Here is an 11798-nt window from a genome sequence, read left to right as displayed (position 1 = left end):
GAAAGATCGTTATTATGTTTGGGACCAGGGCACCTACAAACCAAATAAGGTTCTATATCCTCATCTTTCAAAGGAAAATAGCACATTCTGTGACAGAATAAATATTAAATAAAGTTATTTACTTAAAATGCTTGACACAGTACTTCAAATTTCATAGGATATCATAACATATGTTATAATTATTATCTTCATCATCATCATCATCGTTATTATTGTTGTGTATGTTATTATTAAACATAAACCTGAGGCTCCTTTCATACTCAAGAGTCTTTGATTTCATTCTTAGTATTTCTCCACACATAAATACTGTAATAAGGTTTACAGGAGTGGCCTAGAGGGGAATTTAGGAATTGTGTTCTTTGGGGAAGTGTCATTGGATTTCCAAAAACTTGAACAATAAACCTAACACATTACATATCTCAGCAAATCTGAAAGACCTGCTTCTGATATGACATTATGATATTGATTCTATTCATGAACATTTTCTACTGCCCTGAATTTTCTTCAGGGCAAATTTGACATCCTTATTCTGCAGACTATAGATCAGGGGGTTCAGCATGGGCACAATGGTGGTATAAAACACAGAGGACACTTTCCCTTGGTCCATGGAGCTCACGGATGATGGCTGCAGGTACATGAACGCAGCGGATCCAAAGAAAACGGCAACAGCGGAGATGTGGGAGCTGCAGGTCCTGAAGGCTTTGCACCTGCCCTCGGTGGAGCGGATGCGGAGGATGCTGGCAATGATGAAGATGTAGGAGGCAAGGATGGTGAAGGCAGGAGTCAGAATGTTAAATGCACTCAAGACTAGGACCAATAACTCATTGATGAAGATGCTGGAACAGGATATCTCCAGGAGTGGAAAGAGATCACAGAAATAATGGTTAATCACACTGCGCTGGCAGAAAAGGAGCCTCATCATAAACAGCGTATGGATTGTAGATCCAACGATGCCCAAAATATAAACTCCCACTGTGAGCCGGAAGCAGATGTGTGAAGACGTGACGACATTGTAAAGCAAGGGGTTGCAGATGGCAGCATAGCGGTCATAAGCCATTGCAGCTAACATGTGACACTCTGCAATACCAAAAAGGAGGAAGAAGTAGAGCTGAGTCATGCATGCTGAGTAGGAAATTATGTTCTTCTCAGTCACAAAGTTCACTAGCATTTTGGGGGTAATGACAGTGGAATGGCAGAGATCAATGAAGGACAAATTTCTGAGGAAATAGTACATGGGGGTGTGCAGGTGAGCACTGAGCCCTATCAGTGTGATCATGGCCAGGTTCCCCACCACCGTGACCACATAGACTCCTAGGAAGAGAATGAGAAGAGGCAGCTGAAGTTCTGGTTTCTCTGTTAGTCCAGCGAGGATGAACTCAGTCACTGTGGAATGATTTCCAGAGTCCCTTATCTTTGCAGCAGGTTCTGATTCTAAAAGAGAAAAAAATGAATATTCCTCTGTATGTGTATTTGTGTGTACACATATATGTTTGTGTGAGTATATGTGAAGAGAAGAATAATTCCATGAAGATCATTATTCCTGACCAGAAGAGATTCACAATTCAGGGATCTATTGAGTCTTTCCTGCTGATCAATCAGTGATTCTGGTTGAACTGGAGAAGTAATTACAGACTTCAAGAACCTTATAAATTAGAAATTTCATAACCTTTTTGCGGCACCTGAGTGGTTCTGTCAGTTAAGCATCTGACTCTTGATTTCGACTCAGGTCATGATCTCACAGTTCGTGGGTTTGAGCCTTGCATCAGACTCTGCACTGAGAGTTTGGAGTCTGCTTGGCATTCTCTCTGTCTCTCCCTGTCTCTCTCTCTCTCTCTCTCTCTCTCTCTCTCTCTCTGCTCCTCAGCTCTCTCTCTTTCTCTCAAAATGAAAAAATAAACTTAAAAAAAAAGATATCTCATAACTTTTTAAGAGAAAGCACCAATTTCCAGACTTTTAAAGTCAGTCAGAAGGGACATTACAACTGTTATTTGTGTGGCCTCTTTCTTCCTCCCATGTTCTATATGTATATATTAATATCATGCTAGTCAAATGGCAAACAGTTTTGATTTATTCAGAATAAATAATAGTAGCATGTGCTTTCTATAATGAATAAACATAGGATTCAAAAGTCCGCAAAGAGTAATTATGTTAGTCTGAGCTTTTTTCCTTACTGTATCTCATCTCAAAATAGCTGAAGGATGGTCAATTACTGATATCTTTCCACTGGAGAATCTCTGCTTTATATGCACCAGCTCTCATCCCTCAGGCCGATCACCCCAAGAGCAGAAACATACTGTTTGGCAGACATCATGCTTGTATCTCAACAGCTGTTCCCAGAACAAAGAGCCATTCTCCCTTATTCTAATTTGGTTAATCCCAGGCTATCATATAATGGCTTAAATGTAGGTCATGTTGCCCACCAATATGACCAGGGGTGCGTATGATTGGTCTAAGCAACTTGGATTTCCTGCTTTAAGTGGAGGAGGTCAGAAAACTATTTATATTCTCAAAATATGAGAAGGGATTTTGAAGACAAACTGTAGGTTTTACTCTCCTGGTCTTGTTTTATAATCCTGTAATTTGTGTGTGGTTTTTACAGAGTTCCAAGACAGTGAAGATATGGATCGCTAGTGCACACACAAATACAATTAGAACTTGTAGGTTATGTTCAATGCCAATCTACAGTGTGATGTGTTGTTTTTGTTTTTTTTTTAAAGACCAATGTACCTTGAGTTTTGACTTGGAAAGAAAATGAGTACATTCTAGAAAATGCAAATTCATATTCTTAATATTCAAGCAATTGTTAGATTAGTGTTTTTAGTTAGGGTCAAATACTTTATGTGATATAGAAAAATTGGACAACTTCAGAAAACATGATCTAGAAATTTGTCATTTTAAGAGTGGGCAAATAACCAAAGATATTTTGCTGGCAAAGCAAAAATTCATGTGGCATGTGACAACATGACATGTTCAACAGTGTCATCTGTTCAATGTGTCACTGTTCAACAAATTGCTTTATTTAAGAAGTACTGGAAAGGTGCCTGGGTGGCTCAGTCAGTTAAGCATCCAACTCTTGACTTTGGCTCAGGTCCTCAGCTCATGGTCTGGGCTGGACATGGAGCCTGCTTGAAATCTCTCCCTCCCTCTACCCCTCCCCACCTTAAAAAAATAGAAGAAGAAGAAGGAGAAGGAGAAGGAGAAGGAGAAGGAGAAGGAGAAGGAGAAGGAGTACTGTACTCATTGCCTATGTCTCCAAGAGAGTGAAATAAAGCTAACTGCTTGAAACTCTGGAGAGAAATCTTTGGTTTCACAACAAAGACGAACAGTCTCAGAAAGATCCTTGATCTTACAGTCAGAAATGTTTGAGCACAGCCTGAATAACCACTTTCCAAGCTGATATTGTTCAAGGACACAAGCACCTAATGGGTGATGGGATTAAATCATCCTTATCACCTCGTCCAGTTTCACTGGTTCATGATTCGCTAATTCTAGCGGGTCTTGATAATTAAGTTAGACCAGAATGCATTGAAATCTCAACTCAACCCCATACTTGCTGTGCAACCTTGGGATAATTACATCCAATCTCCAGACCTCTGAAAAACAAAAAATGCTATCATCTGTCTCCAATGAAAACTAAATTAAACGATGCCCACAAGGTGCTAAGCACAGTTCATGGTTCTTGGTAAGAACTTAATAATGTCAACGTTAATTTAATTTTAATCTTCTGAATTTGCTCTGTTTTATATTTTATTTGACCAGCATTTTCTTTCCTTATTGATGGACAGAGTTCATTTTTTTTCCTTAGCACATCTTCTTGTCCCTCCTTCCTACACTGACACATACAAAATACAGAGAGTTGATATTTTGCACTGAATACTAACTTCCTATCATCAATCTTTTTCATAGTCTTCACATAAAGTCCAAACTAATTTCCTTGTCATTCAAAGATTTATATCATCTGGTAACAAAAAGAAAATTTTTCTTTTTCATTTCCCGGCAAGTATTACATGATTTAACCATTTCACAAAGAGCATTTTGTTGGCTCTCATCATATTCTTTTAGCTTTTTACTTTTTTCATTTATTCCCTGTGCCCTGTGAAATCTATTTAATAGTTAGGGCCCTTTAGTTAAGGGCTTTCATAGTGAAAGCTCCAATTAATAAGACCATTTTCTGCATGTTCACGAAGATGTTTCTTATGTTTACATTTAGCATGTATATAATTCTGCATTAATTATTATGAGTTATGTACTGGTTCTTTTCAACTAAGCTATAAATGCAACATAGTACTTGCCACATACAGCAAATATCAGTAAATATGTGTTTTTAATAAAAGTGTTAAAAGGATGTTAGACATAACCCAACATAGACTCAATATAAGTGAACAAAGTCTTCACACTGCCTGGTGTGAATAAAAAAAAAGTGTTCGCCAGAATTCTATTCAGTAGGGGACAAGGAGATGATAAGTCTACCTTTTTGTTCACCTGATAATGTGAATATTAGAGTGATAACAGGTAGAAATAAAGAATGAGTGCACTGGGAGGGAGCTAGAGTAGAGAACTCTAAAACTTTTAAAGTCAAGGACTGGGACATACTCAGACATACCCCTCTTGCCCCCCCCCAGAACTGCAGCCATGTATAATTCTCTCTTCCATTCTTCTGAAGGGAAAAATGATCTGGCGATGCTGGTAGATAGTTCTGAGTACTAACCTGGCAGGACACCTTGGTGCTGAGGGGGCCTTGGACTAAAAGTCTTCATGGCAATAATTTGGGGTCACTGATCCTGATCTGTAATGAAGCTGATGGCCTTCTGCAAAGGTTGGTTGAGATGGTATGATGATTTTATACATTGGGCAGTGATGCCAAGAGTCTGATTAGGAACAAGGAATGATAATAGGCTCCCACTAGAATTTCATCCCATGGGTATCAACCTTTGGGAAAAGAAACACTCAGAATTTCCCTTTTCCCCTATTGGTTCTCAAGTGTTTGATAGTGTCACAAAGGTGAGAATCATTGTTCTTGTTAAATTATGGATTGAAAACGAGGAAGTATTAGATTTTGTTAGAGCTTGAGTGAATATCATGCCAAGCTATTTAAAAGGTCAAGAATTCATGTAACTTTTAAAACATACTCTAAAGGAATTTTCTGAACTGATTTCCGACAAGGGATAAATAGAAAATCAGGGAAAACACTTTTGTATGTAAGATTTGAAAGTTTTTGTGTTCATTGACCTCTACTAACTGTATTTAGATATCATAATGTGCTCATAGAATGGCATTACTTGGAATATTTCAACTTGGGGGCTGAATATAAAAGCATCTACTAGATATTGCCATAACCCCATGAGAAATTCCTAACATGCCTAACAAGGGAGAAGATGACTTATTTTCCTCTACAATTAAAAGAGATTTGTTGAGTAACAGTGTAGATACATTGTCCCTGAGACAATCCATATGTCTCCCCAGAATTTCAACATTTGACCATTTTGAAACTTGCATAAAACAAGACACAATGGACTTTCCATTTTCCTGTTGTGAATTCCTAAGAGACTCTTCAATTAGGAAGATCTGCTTCCTTCCGGACCCAGCTATTCTCTGGTTATTCTTGCCACCAAATGGGCCCTGGATATAACATTTAAACTCAAAGAAGCAAGATCTTAAGGCAAAATGGAAAAGTACGGATGGGATCCTTTGGTTGTATCTGGGGTTCTCTCAGGATTCATGGAAAATACCAGCTCAGCTACCAGATCTATCCTGGAAAGTATGATTCTCAAGAGGTCACAGTACTGGAGTCTAGAAGCTCAAGGTAGATATTTTAGTGGACTATCCTTCATGCTCTATACCCCTTTCCCCTAGAATCTGTGTCCATTTAAAATCTACGTGTAGGATAAGAAAACACCTTTCTTTCTACAGTCCAGCCTGTCTCACCTCACAGAAATTTTACATCAAGGCCAACATTTCGGTTGCTCAAGGTAGACATGACACAGACACCGTTCATCATCTCATACAGGCAAGAAGCATGATATGCTTGTAAGACAGAGTTCTGTGAGCTATTGCTTTACGATCAGATATAGAGCATATTTGAGTGCTGACTAATTCAGGATTTCTCCACCTGTTTGGTCATCAGACTCACCTAGGGAGACTACCGTATTTATAAAGCTTATGACTGTAGAAATATAAACATGATCAAATGAGAATCAGAACTTCCCGAAACATCTTCCCTACACTCATTACTCCAGGGACAATTTAATCTCGGTAGAGGAGCTCTGATAAACAGTTTCTCTTTCCATTTCTTCTCCCCAAGATTACCTCCACAGCTCTAAATAATTCATACATCCCGCTATTTTTAGATTACCAATTTTGAATGTTATCTCAACTATTATATTACATATGCAGTTGCTTTACTTGTTATTGCCACTGCCTCCTTTCCATCCGCCTATTTGATACTGATAAAAATTCTTTTCTTAATGGTTTCTAGACCTTTAGAAATATTCTCAAAACTTTTAATTTGTCAACGGTCCAAATGCTCTCATCTGGAGAGATTTGTATTACAGACTTCTTATTCTAACGCCAGAATTAGTGAATCATAATCTTTGAGGTCACAGATCAGTGTCTCCAATTGTAGGTCTTCAGTCTGCATTTCTCCAGCTTCAGGGTAGCAAACTCCTCCGCTTCTCAGCCCCCTGAGCCGTTCTGACCAGTGCGCTCTGAAGGTTGGTCCTGGACTCAGGCATGCCAGGCACCAAACAACAAGGAGACAAATACTCTTGAGGATTTCCGTGTCTCAAGGAACAAGACTTTGAGAAAAGAAGCAATTGCTGTTAGCATTTCCCAGGTGTCTAACTTTTTCCTTCTAGATGTCCATTCTAGGGATTCTTTGTCAATTTTGGATTTATCAATTAGTGATAAGGATTTTTCACGGGATCACCTGAATTTTTTTTTTTTTAATGCAGGTTCTGGTCCAGCAGGTCTGAATGGGGTTTGAGATTCTGCATTTCTTACAAGCTCCTAGCCAGTGGGTTTGGTTCACAGTCCATACAGTGAATAGCAGGTTTAAGAGGCTCAGGGCACATCCTGACAGGGTATCTTTCTTTTAATAGGGCCAGAATTTTTTTTAAGTTGATTTATCTATTTTGAGAGAGAGAGAAAGCACGAGTCGAGAAGGGGCAGAGAGGGAGGAGAGAGCGAGAATCCCAAGCAGGCTCCTAACCAGCAGCACGAAGCCCAGTGTGGGGCTCAGACTCACAAGCTGTGAGATCATGACCTGAATGAAGTTAGACACTTAACCAACTGAGCCACCCATGTGCCCCAATAGGGCCAGAATTTTTAAATAATTAATTGAACCATTTTTCTTTTATAAAATATGTTTATTTTATGCATAAGTAGGTAATATACTTACTTGATTCAAAGTCAGATCTATACATAATTGGATAGGGTTACAGGGTAAGAATTCAGAATTCTCGTGTAATGTTTGCTTTTCTTGAGGTCCTCACTGAAAATAATTCTACTTGCTAAATTGTATATTTAAAGAAAATATTTTATTATAGCCACCAGTGTTCCATATTAATTCCTCTTCCTTACATATTTTTGCTTTTTTCCCCCTAAGCTGGGATAATTGGAAGCACATTGAGTGCAGTATGATTTAAGGTAAATTGGACACTCATATCAGGGGAGCTCTTATAAAATAGCATTAAATGCGTTAAGTTCAATCTTCAAAGGAGTTTAATTTTACATTAGTTTTGGGTTATATTAGTGTTTCTCACTTATGGAGGCACATTTAAAATAATCAAGGGTGTTTTTAAAAATCTCTATATCTCGGGGCGCCTGGGTGGCGCAGTAGGTTAAGCGTCCGACTTCAGCTCAGGTCACGATCTCGCGGTCTGTGAGTTCGAGCCCTGCGTCGGGCTCTGGGCTGATGGCTCAGAGCCTGGAGCCTGCTTCCGATTCTGTGTCTCCCTCTCTCTCTGCCCCTCCCCCGTTCATGCTCTGTCTCTCTCTGTCTCAAAAATAAATAAACGTTAAAAAAAAATTAAAAAAAAATCTCTATATCTCAATTGTACCCCATATCAATTAAATCAAAATCTTAGTATCTGTGGTCTGATGATAATATTTTTTAAAACCCCTTAACTTTAATGTGCGCAGGTATAACGAGGGAATCTTGTCGTTCAAAAGCAGATTCTTGATTTAATAAGGCCAGTATAGGGCTTGAGATAACTGCGTTTTAACATACTCTCAGCTTTTGCCCATGCCGCTGGTCTGTGGAGCAACCTCAGGAACAAGGCATCAGAGGATCTCTTGTTTTGAATCCCTTTCACTATCTATGATCCTTTCAGTTTCAAGCAATGTTTTACATTCCCACACATCCCAAAGCTTCTTTTAGCTTTGGAATAGCGGTGGCCACAGGATTCTGGGACACTTCTAGAAGAAACTATATGTCTGGAATGCCACTCTACAGGTGAGCAGACTAGAGCTGCCTGTTTCCTCAGTGTGCTGAGTTAACGAAGTGGGAAGAGAGTTGGAGGTGAAGACAGGAGTGGGAAGGGTTTAAAGAACCATTTCCATAAATGATTATACAATAATGAAAGGTACTGAAATTTGCAAAGCCACGGTTTCCATTCTGTCAGGATATATGTAGTGATTCCGGAAATTTAAAAATATGTGTGTGTGCATGTGTCCATTTTTACATATGCATAGATAGAGAAACTGACAGAGAGAAATATAGAGGGAGAGTTGAATTTTACAGACTTATGTAACCCAATTGCTTTGCTGTGAAATGTTACCTAGAGCCCCATCTTGAGAGTTCTACCATCATTGTCCTTCATTTATTCATTCATTCATTCATTCATTCACTCATTCATTCATTATTTTATTTTATTTTATTATTTTATCTTATTTTTTCAAGTTAGTTAACATAGAGTGTCGTATTGGTTTCAGGAGTAGAACCCAGTGGTTCATCACTTACATACAACACCCAGTGCTCATCCCAAGAAATGCCCTCCTTAATGCCCATCACCCATTTAGCCCATTCCCCCTTACCTACCCTCCTGCAACCCCCAGTTTCTTCTCTGTTTTGAAGAAGTCTCTTATGATTTGCCTCCTTCTCTGTTTTTTTCTTATCTTTCCCTCCCGTCCCCTATATTCATCTGTTGTGTTTCTTAAATTCCACATATGAGTGAAATCATATTTGTCTTTCATCATCCTATTTAGTAATCCAAACTAGAAATTTGCATCCATCCTTAACACTTTCCTGGACCTTCAACTCACCTCGGTTCAGCCATGTCTGAACAATCCACTTTTCAAAAATCCCTTGACACTCTCCTTCCTTTCTGGCTCCACTGTCACTGCATGAAGTGTCCTGCTTAGAACAATCAAATGGCTGCTGACCGGTCTTGATTCAGCCTTGTTGTCTTTCCATTATCTTCCAACCAGCATAAGTGTGATACTACTAACATGTAAAACTACTTTTTTCACTCCCTTGCCTAAAAAAAATTCAGCATCTCCCTTCACTAAAATGAGTGATGTCTGACAGTGATCCAGAGGTGATTCATGAACTGTAACCATTTTTCTTATCCATTTTTGGACCGATGAAAATTAAGTCAAATAAAAATATGAAGGCTTTCTCATATGAACATTTGATATCAACGAATGAATGGTTAATGGAATACAAGAGTGGTAAGATATTTTTTTTTCTGTCTTTGGAAACTATATGTAAACACTGCAACTTTCATATCAGGTGAATAAAACAGCATACTCTCCTAGGAACATTGATCTGACAATGATGAGGTGGCAGGTTTGAACTGAGAAGGGAGAGAGAACAGTTGAATATTCAGAATTATCAAACAAGTCCTCAGTTACAAGATTTTAAATGTCCAGAAGCAGAAAAGCAAAATATGAAGGGAAACATGTTTTAAAGATAAAATTGACATGACATAGCAATTGTTTGTAAATTATGGGGGAAAGAGCATAACCACATGAAAATGATACAGCTTAGCAAGATTTTTAGCTTTTGTAGCAGTTACTTCATAAATAGGTGCATGGTCACTGGTATAAAGACAACGCAGTGTTGGTTGAGCTACCATACAAATTATTGCTATCAAGAATAATAACTTTAGTTTCTGTAATGGGACTCCATAAGGAGTCTCCAATATTTTGCTTTGATCGTCACAGGTTTGAAAGATTCTGATTATATCAAATGAAATAAAAGTGAAAATAGGATTGAAGATATCTATAGGAAAGCAGCACTGTCATATAAGGAACTAGGGAAGCTGTTTGTGTACAGGAAATTTCTAGGATGTCTTAGACCTGTCTACAGTTACTTGAGGCCAAAGTACTGTTTAAGTAAAATCATGGGTCCTGGAGCCAAACTGCCTAGGATTAATAACTTATTATGTTTGGGACATAGGGCATTTACTCAAACTAAATAAGGTTCTATTTCTTTTAAAGGGGAATAATACTAGGGCTTTTCCTCAGGGAAAACTAAATATTTGGTAAGTAAATGCTGTAAACAAAGTTGTCCATTTAAAGTGTTCGGCATATTGCTTGATATTTCATAAAATCTTAATAATATACATATTGCTATTATCTTCAAAATATTCATTGTCATCTTATTGTTGTATTATAATTAAAATAAAACTAAGGCTACTTTCATACTCAAGAGTCTTTGACTTTATTCTTTGTATTTCTCCACACATAATCACTTTAATAAGGTTCAAAGGAGTGGCCTGGAGGGGAATTTAGGACTTGTGTTCTTTGGGGAAGTGTCATTGGATTTCCAAAACTGTGTACAATAAACCTAACACATTACATATCTCAGCAAATCTGAAAGACCTGCTTCTGATATGACATTATGATATTGATTCTATTCATGAACATTTTCTACTGCCCTGAATTTTCTTCAGGGCAAATTTGACATCCTTATTCTGCAGACTGTAGATCAGGGGGTTCAGCATGGGCACAATGGTGGTATAAAACACAGAGGACACTCTCCCTTGGTCCATGGAGCTCACGGATGATGGCTGCAGGTACATGAACGCAGCGGATCCAAAGAAAACGGCAACAGCGGAGATGTGGGAGCTGCAGGTCCTGAAGGCTTTGCACCTGCCCTCGGTGGAGCGGATGCGGAGGATGCTGGCAATGATGAAGATGTAGGAGGCAAGGATGGTGAAGGCAGGAGTCAGAATGTTAAATGCACTCAAGACTAGGACCAATAACTCATTGATGAAGATGCTGGAACAGGATATCTCCAGGAGTGGAAAGAGATCACAGAAATAATGGTTAATCACATTGCGCTGGCAGAAAAGGAGCCTCATCATAAAAGCCGTATGGATTGTAGATCCAACGATGCCCAAAATATAAACTCCCACTGTGAGCCGGAAACAGATGTGTGAAGACATGACGACATTGTAAAGCAAGGGGTTGCAGATGGCAGCATAGCGGTCATAAGCCATTGCAGCTAACATGTGACACTCTGAGATAGCAAAAAGGAGGAAGAAATAGAGCTGAGTCATGCATGCTGAGTAGGAAATTATGTTCTTCTCAGTCACAAAGTTCACCAGCATTTTGGGGGTAATGACAGTGGAATGGCAGAGATCAATGAAGGACAAATTGCTGAGGAAATAGTACATGGGGGTGTGCAGGTGAGCACTGAGCCCTATCAGTGTGATCATGGCCAGGTTCCCCACCACCGTGACCACATAGACTCCTAGGAAGAAGAAGAAAAGGGGCAGCTGGAATCCGGTCTTCTCTGTTAGCCCAGCGAGGATGAACTCAGTTACTGTGGAAATATTTCCAGGGTCCATTAT

General features: G+C 38.9%; 2 protein-coding genes across 2 annotated transcripts; both read right to left on the bottom strand.

Moving 5' to 3' along the window:
• Nucleotides 1-472: 472 nt before the first annotated feature.
• LOC122201156 (putative olfactory receptor 8G2) lies at nt 473-4757 on the bottom strand. Its single transcript, XM_042907102.1, has 2 exons — nt 4709-4757; nt 473-1431 (listed from the first exon to the last, which is right to left on the bottom strand). The coding sequence occupies exons 1-2, from the start codon at nt 4755-4757 to the stop codon at nt 473-475; spliced, it is 1008 nt and encodes a 335-aa protein (XP_042763036.1).
• A 6102-nt stretch (nt 4758-10859) lies between these two features.
• On the bottom strand, nt 10860-11798 carry LOC122199899. Its single transcript, XM_042905281.1, has one exon. It carries the CDS (start codon nt 11793-11795, stop codon nt 10860-10862), a length of 936 nt encoding a protein of 311 aa, XP_042761215.1. The 5' UTR covers nt 11796-11798.

This window comes from Panthera leo, chromosome D1 (genome assembly GCF_018350215.1).
Source record: "Panthera leo isolate Ple1 chromosome D1, P.leo_Ple1_pat1.1, whole genome shotgun sequence".
Classification (NCBI taxonomy): Eukaryota; Metazoa; Chordata; class Mammalia; order Carnivora; family Felidae; genus Panthera; species Panthera leo.
Note: the sequence above shows the minus strand (reverse complement) of the source record. Positions and strands in the feature narration are given on the sequence as shown.